Source organism: Crinia signifera, chromosome 1 (assembly GCF_055691185.1).
Source record: "Crinia signifera chromosome 1, ASM5569118v1, whole genome shotgun sequence".
Classification (NCBI taxonomy): Eukaryota; Metazoa; Chordata; class Amphibia; order Anura; family Myobatrachidae; genus Crinia; species Crinia signifera.
This window is the reverse complement of record NC_139217.1, coordinates 449,081,880-449,098,195: the sequence shown is the minus strand read 5'-3', so window position 1 is coordinate 449,098,195 and position 16,316 is coordinate 449,081,880. Positions and strand designations below refer to the sequence as shown.

The 16,316-nt window shown below is 48.8% G+C and overlaps 1 protein-coding gene across 1 annotated transcript in view; it reads right to left on the bottom strand.

Moving 5' to 3' along the window:
• Positions 1–12,779, bottom strand: part of LOC146017045 (complement component C9-like) — a 30,942-nt gene extending 18,163 nt beyond the window's left edge. Inside the window, exon 1 of the mRNA XM_083151777.1 lies at positions 12,771–12,779. Coding sequence (XP_083007903.1) covers positions 12,771–12,779 — 9 coding nt within the window. The remainder of the gene's footprint in view (positions 1–12,770) is intronic.
• Between the last annotated feature and the right edge of the window lie 3,537 nt (positions 12,780–16,316).

Below are 16,316 nucleotides of genomic sequence, written 5' to 3'. Positions count from 1 at the left end.
ATGTTGGGCTTAACAAGTACCGTATATACTCGAGTATAAGTCGACCCGAATATAAGCCGAGGCACCTAATTTTACCACAAAAAACTGGGAAAATTTATTGACCCGAGTATAAGCCTAGGGTGGGACATGCAGCAGCTACTGGTACATTTCCCTGTATAATAATACCAGGACACAACAGGCTGCTCCCACTGCCTAATAGCAGGACACCACAGGCTGCTCCCCTGGGACATCACAGGCTGATCCCCCCTGCTCACCCCTGGGACATCACAGGCTTTTCCCCCTGCCTTATAGCAGGACACCACAGGCTGCTCCCCCCTGTTCACCCCTGGGACACCACCAAATTCAATTTTGACAAGAATACACTGTAATGTGCACATAGACGTGGTACACAGGAGTTGACAGATGCAGCAGCACAACAAGCACAGACACGTCCACATACACCAGAAGCACATTCCTCCACTCATCCACTGAGCCCTGTCATTAGCAATATCACACTGGGCATTACCCAACACTTATTTGTTCTATATTACAGGCACACAGGAATATCACCACAGTGATGGCAGGCACACAGGTATATCACTACAGTGATTACAGGCACCCCCTGCAAGGGACACCGCACACGGAGGGGGAGGGAGAAGCCGCCGCTTACCTCCTCCAGCGTCCGACTCCAGGGGGTTTGGGGTGCACCGCTGACTGGCTCCTCGGCCTCCGCCACTGCCCTGCCATCCACTTGGCTGCCCGGCTCCACTTTGAACAAAGGCGCGGCTACGGCAACATGGCCGCCGGCCTCCTGCACTGAGGACATGTATAGTGCAGGAGGCCGGCGGCCATGTTGCCGGTAGCCGCGCCTATGTTCAAAGTGGAGCCGGGCAGCGAAGTGTATGGCTGAACGCAGGGCAGACGCCACTGACTCGAGTATAAGCCGAGTGGGGACTTTTTCAGCTAAAAGAAAGGCTGAAAAACTTGGCGTATACTCGAGTATATACGGTAATGATTATACATATCCAATGTGGTGCGACCACTGCATGTGATCAGAATTTAATTTACTATGTTTTAAATATTACCGTGAAGTTAATGAATATTATCATTGTCAGTGCTGTTTTTTAGCAAAAAAAAAAAATTGTCAAAATTGCTGACAATTGCAGTAAATGACTACCGTATCTTGTTGTTATTATTAATATACTACAGAGAGAAGGGGGCCTGCGTACAGGCTCCTAATGGGCCACCTTCTCTTTGGTCGTGCAGTAAATTAGCATTGTGTCAAGAGTCTACTGTACATGTGCAGGTCCCCTGGGAATATGGCTTTCGCAACACGTTCCTCCTGAGGACACCTCTATTGTACATTTGTCCAGTGATTTTTGCTGCCAGCGCCAGACCAATGGAGAGGTAAGTATAATTAAATGGGTACAGGGTGTATGGGCCCCCCTGTACCTTGCACCCATTATAGCTATGCCAGTGGAAGAAATCGATCACACAAGGTGCGATTTTGCTTGCAATTCGATCGATCGATTGATTGGGATCAAATCAGGATCTAATCGAACAGCAAGCAAAATGCATTCGATTTAGACTATATACAGGTTGAATATCCATTATCCTAATATCCCTTATCCAATTTATCCCTTATCCATAGGTTTCAGAATGTACTGTTTTTTCTTCTTCTAAAAACCTACTGGGGACATCTTTAACTGGCATTACCGGAGACATGATATCTAACTAGCGCTACTGGGAACATCTGTAACTGGCACTACAGGGGACATGATATGTAACTGGCACTAATGAGGACATCTTTAACTGACACTACCGGGGACATGCTATCTAACTGGCGCTACTGGGAACATCTGTAACTGGCACTACAGGGGACATGATATGTAACTGGCACTACTGAGGCCATCTTTAACTGACACTACCGGGGACATGCTATCTAACTGGCGCTACTGGGAACATCTGTAACTGGCACTACTGTTGACATCTGTAACTGGCACTACTGTTGACATCTGTAACTGGCACTACTGAGGACATGATATTTAACTGACACTACTGGGGACATGATATGTAACTTGCACTACTGGGGACATGATATGTAACTGGCACGACCGGGGACATGATATATAACAGGCACTACTGGGGACATCTGTAATTGGCACTACTGGGGACATCTGTAACTGACACTACCGGGGACATGCTAGCTAACTGGCGCTACTGGGAACATCTGTAACTGGCACTACTGTTGACATCTGTAACTGGCACTACTGTTGACATCTGTAACTGGCACTACTGAGGACATGATATTTAACTGGCACTACTGGGGACATCGGTAACTGGCACTATTTGGATATAATATGTAACTGGCACTACTGAGGACATGATATGTAACTTGCACTACTGGGGACATGATATGTAACTGGCACTACCGGGGTCATGATATATAACAGGCACTACTGGGGACATCTGTAACTGGCACTACTGGGGACATCTGTAACTGGCACTACTTGGATATAATATGTAACTGGCACTACTAAGGACATGATATGTAACTGGCACTAAATATATGCAAGAAAATGATTGCTTGGCATTCAAATTCAGTGCCTGAGATTGTACACAAACTTTGTTTCGTGTTTTAAAACCTTGTTTTATGCACAAATAAAATATATTTGTGTGTATTTCATGTGTTTGATGTGCTCATACAACATAAATGCAAGATACCGCAACATGCCTCATTCAAATATAAAAAACATGAACGGAATAGTCCGTTATCCAAAATTATTCTTTTCCCGAGTATTTTAGATAAGGAATACTCAACATGTAGTACAGAGATGTAATAGTTTATAGTCTATTTTTCTATTCGATTTCGATGCCACTCTGCTGCGCATCGGGATGGAATCGGCATCGAATGCGGCTGAAACCTCCAATTTCCATTAGATTTCAATTTAAAATTGAATTGAAAAATTGACCAAATCGAACCGTGTGTATGGGGCATTATATTTTCTTCTAGTGCAATATAGCATGCTCTTAATTCAAGCTATAAATACAGTTTTGTATGATGACATATATATATATATACCTTGTCCTTTCTGGTGCAGAAGTAACACAATCCAGTAGGCACAATACAGAAGCCAGCCCCAGTATAAGGTGCAGGGAAGTCATGGTGTCTGGCGATGAGGTCTGGGGTAAACTACTGGTATTCCCGTTACCTATATACTGCGTCCAATGTCACTGATTAAGCGAAACACAAACACAGTCCCCCAGTTTCCTGGAACTTGTGGAGACAATACCAACAAAATGTCCATTATTTATTTAGGTGTTATCTATGCAGATATTATGCTATTTGGAGAGCCGCCTGCAAACTCAATGTATAGTGTTTACACTGATGGTTAGATTTCATTGGACCATGATTGTGTAATCAGTAAACAATGTGTAACAAGAATATCTATAGTCTCTTTGACCCAAGATTCCATTGTGCAGTAACACTGCAGCAGCACAACAGGAGGGTTTCCAAATGTAATCCAAAATCTCCCACTCTGCAGCGCATTGGAGTAAGTGCGGGAGTCTGGGGGAGCAGTAACAGCCCTGAAATTGTACAGATAGTATATAGTATAGTGGTCTCCAACCTTTTTTGGGGTGTGAGCTCCTCGTGGCAAAATAAACCACCCCAAGAGCTGCTAAAATAAAGAATAAAAATGAAATCTGCGTAATAACCAAATAATGCCATTTACACATTATGCCACACACTGTAATGCCCCAGACATTATGACACATACTGCAATGCCTCAGACACAATATGCCACACACTGCAATGTCCAATATGCCACATACATACCTCCCAACACTGGAGGTAGAGGGGAAGGGACATCTGCGCGTGCCGAAATTAGGGGGCAGGACCTACTAATGTGGTACCCTGCAGCGGGTCCCACTACCCAAAAGATGGACCATGGTCCCCACCGCAGAGGGAGGGTTAAGTACCTCCTCCAACCCTGCGTGTGCCATGGGATGGAAGGGGAGCGCGGTGAGTCACCTCACCCTTAATTAGGTAACAGCCAGGGGAAGCACCTACAGCCGCACCGGGTACCGCAGCAAATGGAGAGTGCTCAGGAGTATATACGTACAGCGCCATGTATGCCGCTTATATCAGAGTGGAATGCTGTCATGTAAACAGTGAGACGGGATTGTGGGTAGTATAAAAAGGACTGTCACCCCTTGGAGAGGAGCCTTCCCCACAGCAATGCAGCAAAACAGTAAATCTGGTCATGGTGGCCAAGAATATGTAAATATGTGATCCCTGAAGCGGAGACCTAGTGAAGTCCCACAGCTACAGGGCAAGCTATAGAGGGGCATTTGCTCCCTCCATCTTAAGTATGGGACCAGCCCAGGGGTAGTACCCTTATACAGAGAGGACCCTCCTGTCTAACTACAGCGACACTGTCATTGAGTCCCAGACAGACTCTATCACGCAGGCCAGTCTATTTATCCGTAGGAAGGCCGGGCCACTACACCACCCAGGCTATTTATCCGTAGGAAGGCCGGGCCACTACACCACCCAGGCTATTTATCCGTAGGAAGGCCAGACAACTACACCACCCAGGCTATTTATCCGTAGGAAGGCCGGGCCACTACACCACCCAGGCTATTTATCCGTAGGAAGGCCGGGCCACTACACCACCCAGGCTATTTATTCGTAGGAAGGCCAGACAACTACACCACCCAGGCTATTTATCCATAGGAAGGCCGGGCCACTACACCACCCAGGCTATTTATCCGTAGGAAGGCCGGGCCACTACACCACCCAGGCTATTTATCCGTAGGAAGGCCAGACAACTACACCACCCAGGCTATTTATCCATAGGAAGGCTGGGCCACTACACCACCCAGGCTATTTATCCGTAGGAAGGCCGGGCCACTACACCACCAAGGCTATTTATCCGTAGGAAGGCCGGGCCACTACACCACCCAGGCTATTTATCCGTAGGAAGGCCAGACAACTACACCACCCAGGCTATTTATCCATAGGAAGGCCGGGCCACTACACCACCCAGGCTATTTATCAGTAGAAAGGCCGGGTTGTCCTTTAGGTACATTATCCTGGGAAAATGTACATTGATTCTTGTATGCAGGCCAAAGCTTTAGTTGGTACCGGTACCATTGATTCACATAGTGTTAAGTATAGCATACCTGTTCAGTAAGAATAAGCGAGACATAGAGTGGTTTGGAGGAGAGAGTTAGTTATTCGCCTGAGGTGTGCAGAGTAATTATGATGTGGGTTAACCCCGTGTAAGCTTTTTGTCTAACGCAGCCTAATGTATTGTTAAACAGTCTTGCTATTGTAAATTGGCTGTGCTCATTCTATTTTCAGGCAAATTCATTCATTGTTACAAACAATAAATCTCTATCCGTTCTTTAAGTCTCACTGTTGCCTCTTCAATACCCTGGATTAAAAGTGTATACCACACTAACGTCCTACAAGGCCACATCCCCCATTTTTCCACCATGGGGGCATGGAGAGTGCTCTTAGAGCTGCTGGCCATGCCCCCAGCCTCTCTGAATAGACACTGTGCCATATATACACATGCCACCAGTTACACAATGCCAACAATACCCACAGTTATGCAATAAACACAATGCCCCCCCCCCCCCCAGCAGTGCCAGATAAACAATGGCTGCCCGATTGTGATGCCATTCTAAATAAATACCCTGGTGGTATAGCCACATGCCACATGGGGTGCGGCCAATGAAAATGGGGGTGTGGTATACATATACCCCTAATAGTGCAGTGCCAGATATACATATGCCCAAATAGTGCCAGATATACATATGCTCCCAAAGTGCCAGGTATGCCCCCACAGTGCCAGAAACATGTATGCCCCCACGGTGCCAGGTATGCCCCTACGGTGCCAAGTATGCCCCCACAGTGCAAAGTATGCCCCCAATAGTGCCAGGTATGCCCGCCCTGTGCCAGATATGCTCCCAATAGTGCCAGATATTCCCCCAATAGTGCCAGGTATGCCCCCACTGTGGCAGATATGCTCCCAATAGTGCCAGATATTCCCCCAATAGTGCCAGGTATGCCCCCACAGTGCCAGAAACGAATGCCCCACAGTGCCAGAAACAAGTATGCCCCACAGTACCAGGGCAGGGTGTGCCCCAGTGCTAGTTTCCCATCAGCAGCAGACACACCATTGTTGTTGCTACTGCCGGGGAGAGGACAGTTCGGTCATCCGGTGTTCCCCTGCAGTGCTGCTGTCTGTGTCCCGTGTCCGGGGTCGCCGCCGCCGCTGCTTCCCTTCTCAGGGAAGGAGAGCACAGTGCACTGCTCATCTCTCCTTCCCCTCACTTCCTTGTGACTGGGCCATCCGCCAATCAAAGCTTGCAGGCCGGCTCCCGATTGGCTGCCTGCCCGCGAGCTCTGATTGGTGGATGACCCAGTCACAGGGATGCAAAGTGAGGGGTAGGAGAGACCCACAATGCGCTCTCCTCCCCTCAGTAAAAAGGGAAGCAGATGCAGCGGATAATGGAGGGGTGGTCGAGCCACCCAGGTCGCTGCCGGTAGCTCGCGAGCGACGGGTTGGCAACCACTGGTATAGGCTGTTTCAAACATTGAAATAACATAAGTGGTCAGGAGAAGGTTAAACCTATCATAATCAATACACTAACATATTAGACCCAGTACTGCAAGCTCTAAGCTCACAATCTCTCACTTCATGGTAAGGCTCCTGTTTCTTCCTCCTGGCAGCTGCTCTCTGGTCCATTGCAATGTTTGAGGGATCAGATCCACACATATGGGATTATTCTGATTCACTCAGAAAGGCACAATCACTCTCTAATGGCCAAAACCATATGCACTGCAGGTGGGGCTGATGTAACATGTGCAGAGAGAGTTAGATTTGGGTGGGGGGTGTACTTCATACTGATATCCATATTGCAGTGTAAAAATAAAGCAGCCAGTATTTACCCTGCACAGAAACAATAAAATACCCAAATCTAAATCTGTCTGCACATGTTGCACCTGCCCCACCTGCAGAGCCGAATTTCCCATTAGGCACGTGAGGCACCGGCCTAGGGGCGGCACATGTTTGGGGGCGGCACTTGGATGCCTGTGATAGTACTGTCAGCCCAAAATGTACCAATAACTGCAAAATATCCACTGTACTGTACTATATTCCATCTTAAATAGAATGTAAATGGATAGGACATGCAGATACTGCCCCTATAAACTGTCCTACTTAGTGAACATTATTGTTGTGCCTAGGGGCGCCCTCATCCCTAAATCCGCCCCTGCCCACCTGCATATGGTTTTGTCCATTAGAGAGTGATTGTGTCTTTCCGAGTGAATCATAATAATCCCCATACAGTAAATGTGGTAGAAGAAGCTGGTACACTGGGCTTGTGTAGCAGCTCCGCTCTGTCCCTTACACTGCATAATGTGGTGGCCGCTCCACTGATCATATTATATACCAGTGCTATTGTTGTCATAATTTAAGGTACTTTCCAAAATGATCGGGGGTTTCTGGGCAACCAGAACCCCCGCCCCGCTGCATTTACCTATGTGGTAAAGTACATTTTATTAGGTGTTAGGTCATTGATGTAAGGTAATACGATCCGCAGCTTGTAGACCACACATCGATTTATATGCGCGGCCCCGCCGGTCTGAAACCGGTGGAGATTATATACCTGCACGCAGGTTATTAATCGGTCAGGGCCTCAACAGAGAACACTGCCCCTGGTCACCTTGTTCAACACTCTGTGTGCTGAGAGAGACCGAGCGTTCGGAGGGAAGTAGCTTCACTCTGAGCGATCGTCGGCCCGTGTGTACAGCCCATAAGTGCCAGCAACGGGGTGACGCACCTTCAGATGCAAGTGTGGTGCCCCCAAGACTTTCCTGCAGCGCAGGGGTTAACGCCCGGGACATTGGGGGTTAACCCTGGCTGCAGAGTTTGGCGCCCAGCGTGTGAGGGGTGGAGAGAGAAGTAGGCGGAGAGGCTGGAGCGCGGGAGAAGAAGGGACCGCTGGGAGAGAGAAGGAAGCGTGTGAGCAGCGACGGCGCGTGTAAGGAAGGGAGAAGCAGGACGGAGAAGCCGGCGAGGACCCGCGCGAGTGACGGGAGACCAGCAGTGAACCCCAGCGTCACAGAAGAGGAGAACGGTGACGCGTCCTGCCCGACGGTGTCGCCGCTACAGCACCGCCAGACAGAGGGGAGCCCAGCAGACGAGCTGCCGCTGCAGAGACCCAGCTTAAAGAGCCGGTGGAGCCGCTGAGTGGGGCAACGCTGCGCCTGCGGCGCCCCCACTAGCACATCCCGGCGAAGAGGACGAGACACCAGCGCGGTGGAGAGCAAGTCCCTGGTCGTGACGGGCAGGAGCCTGCAACTGCATCCTGTCCCCAGGTACTCACCCCCCAGCCCGCCTGCCAGTGCCGCTCGCCTCACTGCCACCCAGCCTGACTTGAGGGCTGCGTTCTGCCCTACACCAGCAGCCACACAACCCCCCCGCACTGCCCAGCTATCACTGTGGGGGGCCCCCAGCACCGCTACCTGCACTACCCAGTGGGACCCCTAAACAGTAAGAGAGGGGCTAAAAAGGAAGCAAGGCTTAGGAGGAGGCCCTGTGCTGCAGCCCCAGCAGCTAGTTAAATATTGTTGGAATTAAGACTGAGACTGCCAAGGACTCCAGCCCTTGGATTCCCTTGGGAGGATTAGCAACCTTAGGTAAAGTACCTTCTCTAGTGACGGGACAGTGCCACCCTGTGGTCATTTCAAAGAACTGCACTCCCAGTACCTTTCAGGACTATTTATAGACTATGTTACCTCAGATTCAGCGGTGACTTACAGACGGTAACCTAACCCACCGACACGACCCACTGGTCGCCCCACTCTGAGTGTTTCTGTGTAAAACGCATTGTTACATTGTTATTGTCAGTATTATGTAAAGCGATGAATGTTCAACGTTATATCTAGACTGTGAAGTTAGTACGAAGAGGGATTGTATGACGCACCTCTGAGTTAACAATACAGGCGTGGTGGGCTCCTAGTCACGATAAAGCGGGGGTGTCTTGCCCCATAGCACACCGCCCGGTATTCGTAACGTAAGAAGTGTCCAGAGTTAATTTGGACTTGTGGGTGTGACTAGACCCCAAGTTAGTACTGTTACCAATACTGCCGGCCGGGTTGGGGTCAGTTGATGTTTGGCGTAAACTGGTCAGATAGATAATGCGTGGTAATTCTTATGCTTAGTTGGTTTCAGTTAATTGAATAACTATTGTTGTATACCACCGTGCCTTCACATTTGCACTGTTACTAGGCCGGACGGGTCAGTGGGTAATGTTGGCCCTCATTCCCGCAATAAACCTGAGTTAACCCAGCAACAAGTGTCCCTTTCATTGAAAAGCCACCTCTTGCCCGCCCGGAGAACGAGAGACTCGGCGAACCTAAGCGCCCGGAAGACTCAAGGTAAGAAGACGCATCTTTCCCTTACAAGTCGGTGCACCACACAAGCGCTGTACAGCAAAGTGCCTTCATCTCTGCAATGCACAAATCGGATCACTCACACATAGGGCACGATTCAGATTGGAGCGCAGGGTTGTGAAATCGCAGCACTGCTGATTATGGAATGACCACTTATGCGCACAGTACGCAGCCAGGCACATGGGTGGTGGTGGTGAATGCAGTTGGTGCGTCAGCGGGGCGGCGTTTAAGTGATAGCTGATCTCGTAGCCCAGCGATCAGGTCTGAATTACCCCCATAGTGCCGAGCGAGTCGTCGGTTGCAGAGGCCTGGGTAATCTCCATTCTACAACAGAGATCCCTGACCGCTTCCCTCCACCTACACAACAGCCAGTCACGGAGGCCGTTGCTGTCCCTGCCCCCCAACAGCAGCAGACTGTCAATCACTGCTTCCGATGCCACAGGACCTGTACGCACACACACAGCATTTCCTGTGCAAGCCAAAGTACCCAGAATCAGTACTTTGCACATGATGGCGCGGATGTGGCCGCACCTGAATGACCCCCAGAATGCCCACCGGGTCTTACTAGATCGTGTGATGCCTCTGTGTAAAGTACAGATTTTCCCAATGTCACTTACAGTATATACTGTGTCCATTGTCACTGATTAACTGAAACACAAACATCACCCTAAAGGTCCCAATTCAGTCCTGTCTCCTTCGGTGAGATTTTCACTAGCCGGGGTGTTCGCCGCACATTGATTAGCAGCCAGGTGGTGTTCGGTGCGCCCATAGAAACACTGGGTGGGCCCCGTGGAGCGCAGATGTTCCTCGGCCTGCTCGCTCTTTCTCCTCTGTGGGGCGATTGTGAGCGGATGTGTAAGCACATACATCCGCGTAGGGGGGGTGTGCGTTTGGTGGGGTGGCGGTAACCTACTCACTAGGCTCAGAATATACGCAGCCTAGCGAGCCGGTTTGAATCAGGCCCCGTGTGTATATTTTTGGTGAATGATGTTTATTCTGTAAATGTTTATCGACCCAGTGAAAAGGTCGACATGGGGTTTTTCACAGTTTTTTTACCCGAATGTCGACACAGTCGACATGGACACAGTTTAAAGTGCACCGCATCCACTAGCTATGCTCGGCACACTATTTTATTCTCCCACCACGCCCTAGTGGATGGAAGGGCATGAAATACCGCATGTCGGCACATGTTGGCTCGAAAAACAGTGAAAAAACCCATGTCGACCTTTTGACTGTTGACCTAGACACTGTCGAACTAACGACCTGTCGAACTAATGACCTTATCGACCTAGAACCATGTTGACCTTTTCCTATGTCGACCCAGTAGCGCACGCAGGGGGGGGTTTCTGAGTACCCAGAAACCCCTCCAGGAATCTGAGGGCCCTAGTCTCATGGGTACAAGAATTTTAAAAATCAACCCTTGGGAACAGGAGATATCTGACTTCAAAACAGTGGTCCCCATCCAAGCCTGTTAATTGCTCTTCCCAGTCAGATATTTCAGTTTCTTTCTGACTTAAGGTGCCCACAGACGCACCGATCCCGGCGTGCGCTGTGGGCTTAACTAGCACACACAGCATCGCATCGTATGCCTTGTGCATACGATGTGCATGCGATGCTATGCTAGAAAAAGCTAGTACAAAAAGTATGTGCAGCACATACTTTTTGTACTGTACGATGGGGTGCCGCGAGAGCGCGCACCCCATCGTATAGCATCGCACCGCCGGGATCGGTGCATGTGTGGGCACCTTTAGAGTTTTTCTGAAGGAATATTCCAAAAGCTGGGACTCTCCCCCTTTAGTGGACACTAGTAGCTTGTCTCTGCTATGCCCAGTACCAGAGATATCATCCTTCCAGCAGCTGGTTACTGCTCCAGCTCCACACACCTGGTATGTAGTTTTACATTCTCATTGGCAGATTGCTCTGCCTCCTGAACTCTGATCCCCTAGTCCCCAATACCATTTGGTAGGTGGGATTCTCTAGTTTTTAATTCCGCAGTTAAGCAAGCTGTCCTCCCAGAAAATTATGAATAATAAGTCCACTCCACTATACACCCCTCCTCTGCGTATTAATCATCCTCTACCACCCTGGAAGTTATGTATTGGGACCCCTTCATTCAGCCCAATGCCCTTCTCCCACTCAATCTCCCACCATCTGTGCAGTAAAGGGGTAATTAGTGGAAATTACTGATCCAGGCCCTACATGCTGAGCGGTTGATATAATACCCCCTACCACCTGCGGGACATCAAAGCTTCCGCTCATAGCACCCCCCACCCCTACTGCTGGAGGATAGGTAGGGGCCCCAATACATTGCTATGCCCAGGGGTCTACACTGCTGTTATGTATATATATATATATATATATATATATATATATATATATATATATTATTATTATTATTATTATTTATATACATTTGGTCTATCTATAATACTGTAACTGACCCGGCATATACTGGGTCACCTAAGTGTCCATCTCCGTGCTTTGCTCCGCCCCTCTGGAAACCCCCTTCTGAAAATCATGTGTTTGCCCCTGCGACCTAGACCCATGTTGACCTTTTCCATGTCGACCTAATGGTGTCTACCTAATGACTCTACCGTCATGCTGTAGACCAAATGACCGCATCCCCTCAAAGGAGGTAGTAGATTTTTAAAGTCCGAAATCCTTGGCATTAAATGTCCACAGTATAAGTGTAGGGCTTTATTGTACCTGTAGTTCCTCAGTGTTTCCTGTGAGCCTGGGCGCTGCCAGTTAGAGGTGGTTTTTGATATTAGTGCTCTCTGTATTCGTCACACATGGGCTGTGTAACTAGATGCCCTGCGGCCGGACCCGGCGCTCCGAGCATGCGCAGACGGACTCTCAGGTCTGAAACCCGGAGCCGCATCGCATGGGACAGCTCTTATTGCAAGAGCTGTCCCTTGTTTTAATAATCGCATATGTTAGAGCATATGCCGTTATTAATAATGCGGTGGCTGGCGAAGGGGGGGGGGGGGAATACAGGGCAGCGGATGTTAGAACATCCCGCCCTACATGTTTATATGGTGTAAATGTCAATGTTTTAACCCCTAAACATTTCCCCTCGGCTAAGAGGGGTTTCTTATACAGAAAACGTTATAGGGATTGCACCTTCTTTCCATTTTAAAAATAAATAATAAAAGTTTATGTTTTATTGATAACTCATAGGTGTGCGTCACACAGTGCACCTTCTTTTTCTTTTTGCACATACAGATGGGGCCAGGCTCTGTCAGTCTGCCAGCTCGTCATATTGGAAAAGCTGGTGGACGGCGGAGACAGGGACGTGCGAGCGTCTCAAATGACGTACCTGTTGCATGGTGATAGTTGCGTCGGGAGCCGCTCCAATGAGAGCCGATCCATCTGTACCCAGTACTGTACCTTGGCTTCCAGGGTAGCACCCCTGCCATGTTATGAAAATAAAGGTGGCCCCAAAACAGCCAAAAGATGGGAGACATTATAGACTTGTGTGCAGTTCTCAATTCTCCCCTGGTTTGGGTTTAAAAAGCAACAGTTAAGAGCTGATTGGCCAGCAATAAAGAAACCAGGCACTTTATCACTTCTCCTCCCTTATAACTGCTTAATACATCTACCCCATGGTGTCAGCGTCACTACTGCCCCTGCCGTGTACTGGTTAGCATTACTGCTGTCATGATGGCAGCAACCTACTGCCCTACCCCCTGCCTCTCCCCTGCATGCCTATCTCCCCATCACCCTTTCTCTCCTGTCACCCTTTGTCTCTCCCTTATCACCCTCTCTCTCCTATCACTCTCTGCCTCTCCCTTGTGTCATTATCTCCCCATCACACTCTCTCTCCTGTCACCCCCTGTCTCTCCCCTGCATCACTATCTCTCCATCACCCGCTCTCTCTCCTGTTGCCCTCTGCCTCTCCCCTGTGTCACCATCTCCTCATCACCCTGTCTTCAGCTGCAATCATGTAGGCAATACATGGTGTCAGTGTCACTGCTGCCCCTGCGCATAATGGTTAGCATTACTTGTCTACTCTTGCCTCACACACTTTCTTAACTCTCACGCCCTATTAGACCCGCTTCAGTCAGGCTTTCGTTCCCAACACTCCACTGAGACAGCACTGACTAAAGTGATGAATGATCTGGTAACTACCAAGTCTAAAGGCCATTACTATTTTGGGCCGAGTCTCTGAATGCTTCTCTGCCATCTCATCTTGGATGTCTTCTCGCCAACTCAAACTCAATATTTCCAAAATGCTATCTCCATTACTGTTGACAACTCAACAATCTACCCTACCCCACAAGCTCGTTGCTTAGGGGTCATCCTCGACTCTGAACTGTCCTTTGTTCCCCACATTCAATCTGTTACCAAATCATATTACATGCATCTAAAAAAACATATCCAAAATACGACCCTATCTCACACAAGACACTACTAAATCTCTTATCCATGCCAGTCCCTCCATTGGTTACCTGTGTTTTATCGTATTCAATATGAAACCCTTCTGCTCGCATATAAAGCTATTAACCATACTGCACCAGCTTATGGGCCATATGCACTAAGCTTTAAAAGTGATAAAATGGAGAGTGATAAACAACCAACCAATCAGCTTCTGCCTGACATATTTCAAACACAGCCTGTAACATGGCAGGCAGGAGCTGATTGGCTGGCTTTTTATCACTCTCCAGTTTATCACTTTTGAAGCTTAGTGCATCTGGCCCTATATCTCTCTACTTATCTAAAAATATCTCCCGTCTCGATCACTCCGCTCTGCACAAGATTTGCGTCTCTCTTCTGCACGGATCACTAGCTCCCATTCACTATTACAGGACTTTCATTGGGCTGCTCCCATCCTATGGAATGCCCTTCCACACACAATAAGACTCTCCACTAGTCTCCAAACTTTCAAGCGATCCCTGAAAACTCACCTCCTCAGGCAAGCCTATCATATTTAAGTACCATACGCATAACCCTCTGAGGCACTTATGTATTATATAGCTTCCCTTCTGGACTTGTAACTTGGTGGGACTGCTATGCTATTACTGGTGCCTGTCCTTGTGTTTCCCCCCTATATCCCTAGAGATTGTAAGCTTGCAGCAGGGCCCTCCTACCTCCAAGTCTGTCTGTTGTTACCCAGTTTGTTTTATCTCTGTCTACAATTGTAAAGCGCAACAGAATCTGCTGCACTATATAAAAAATTGTACATAAATAAATGACTGCAGTCATAATGGCAGAAAAATCCTGCCGCACCCCCTGCCTCTCCCCTGCATCCCTATCTCCCCATCACCCTTTCTCTCCTGTCACCCTCTGCCTCTCCCCCATCACCCTCTCTCTCCTATCACTCTTTCCCTCTCCCCTGTGCCATTATCTCCCCATCACACTCTCTCTCTTGTAACCCCCGTGCCTCTCCCCTATGTCACCATCTCCCCATCACCATCTCTCTCTAGGCACCCTCTGCCTCTCCCCTTTGTCACAATTTCCCCATCACCCTCTCTTTCCTGCAACCCCCTGCCTCTCCCCTTTGTCACTATATCCCCATCATCCTCTCTACTGTCATCCTCTGCCTCTCCCCTTTCACTATATCCCCATCTTCCTCTCCCCTGCATCACCATCTCCCCATTACCCTCTATCCTGTCACCTTCTGCCTCTCCACTGTGTCACCATCTCCTAATACACCCCTCTCTCCTGTCATCTTCTGCCTCTCCCTTGCGTTACCATCCCCCCATTACCCTATCTCTCCTGTCAACTTTTGCATCTACCCTGCATCACCATCTTCCCTTCACCATCTCTTCTGTCACCCTCTGCCTCTCCCCTGGGTCACAACCTCCAACTTTCTCATTTAACCCTCTGCCTCTCCATAGCATCACCACCCCCGATAACCCAATCTCTATTGTCAACCTCTGCCTCTTCCCTGCGTCACCTTTTCCCCATCTCCCTCTCTCTCCAGTCACTCTCTGTCCCTCCCCGTGTCACCATTTCCCCATCATCCTCTCTCCTGTCACCTTTTGCTTCTCCCCTGCTTCACCATTTCCACATCACCATATCTCCTGTCACCACCTGCCTCTCCCCTGTGTAACTATCTACCCATCACTCTCTCTCCTTTGAACCTCTGCTTCTCCCCGGCATCACTATCTTCTCATTCCCCTCTCTCTCTCTCTCTCTCTCTCTCTCTCTCTCTCTCTCTCTCTCTCCTGACACCCTTTGCTTCTCTCCTGCATCCCTATCCTCCCATCACCCTTTCTTTACTGTCACCCTCTGCCTCTCCCCTGCATACCTATCTCCCCATCACTCTCTCTCTCCCATAGTTCTTTGCCTCTTCCCTGCATCCCTATCTCCCCACCACCCTCTGCCTCTCAAAACCATCAGCCTTTCCCCATCATATGTATACAGTATAACCTTTGCTGACAGACCACACCATTGTTTTGTGAGGCCACACCCACTTTCACAGAAGTGGCACAGGCAAATAACTGCCCTTCCCTCTTCCCCTGTCATGGAGCCACCCCTGCCATATTGTTCTGGATCTGCCACTGCATCCACAGACACATATTGGGCAGAGGGCACCAAAGATTGTTACTTATTCTTGATGTGGAGAAGGCCTTTGACGGGGTGTCTATACACGATAATAAATGATTAGAAAAAATATTTATTCAGCCGGAGAACTAGCAGGCAATTTTTTGGGGGGGAATAATGTTTTTCATTATGGGAGTCAGTTTGGATTTCAAATTTGGATGTAATAGGATAACTGTATATCTCAACAAGAAGCTTGATGTTGGTGGTGAAGATCCATTCTGTTGGTGGTAAATGATGCCCAGGCATGACAATGCGCTTACCATGGGCATGAGGTGATTACCACTGGTGGCTTCATTACTTCAGTGTCACCTTCAAA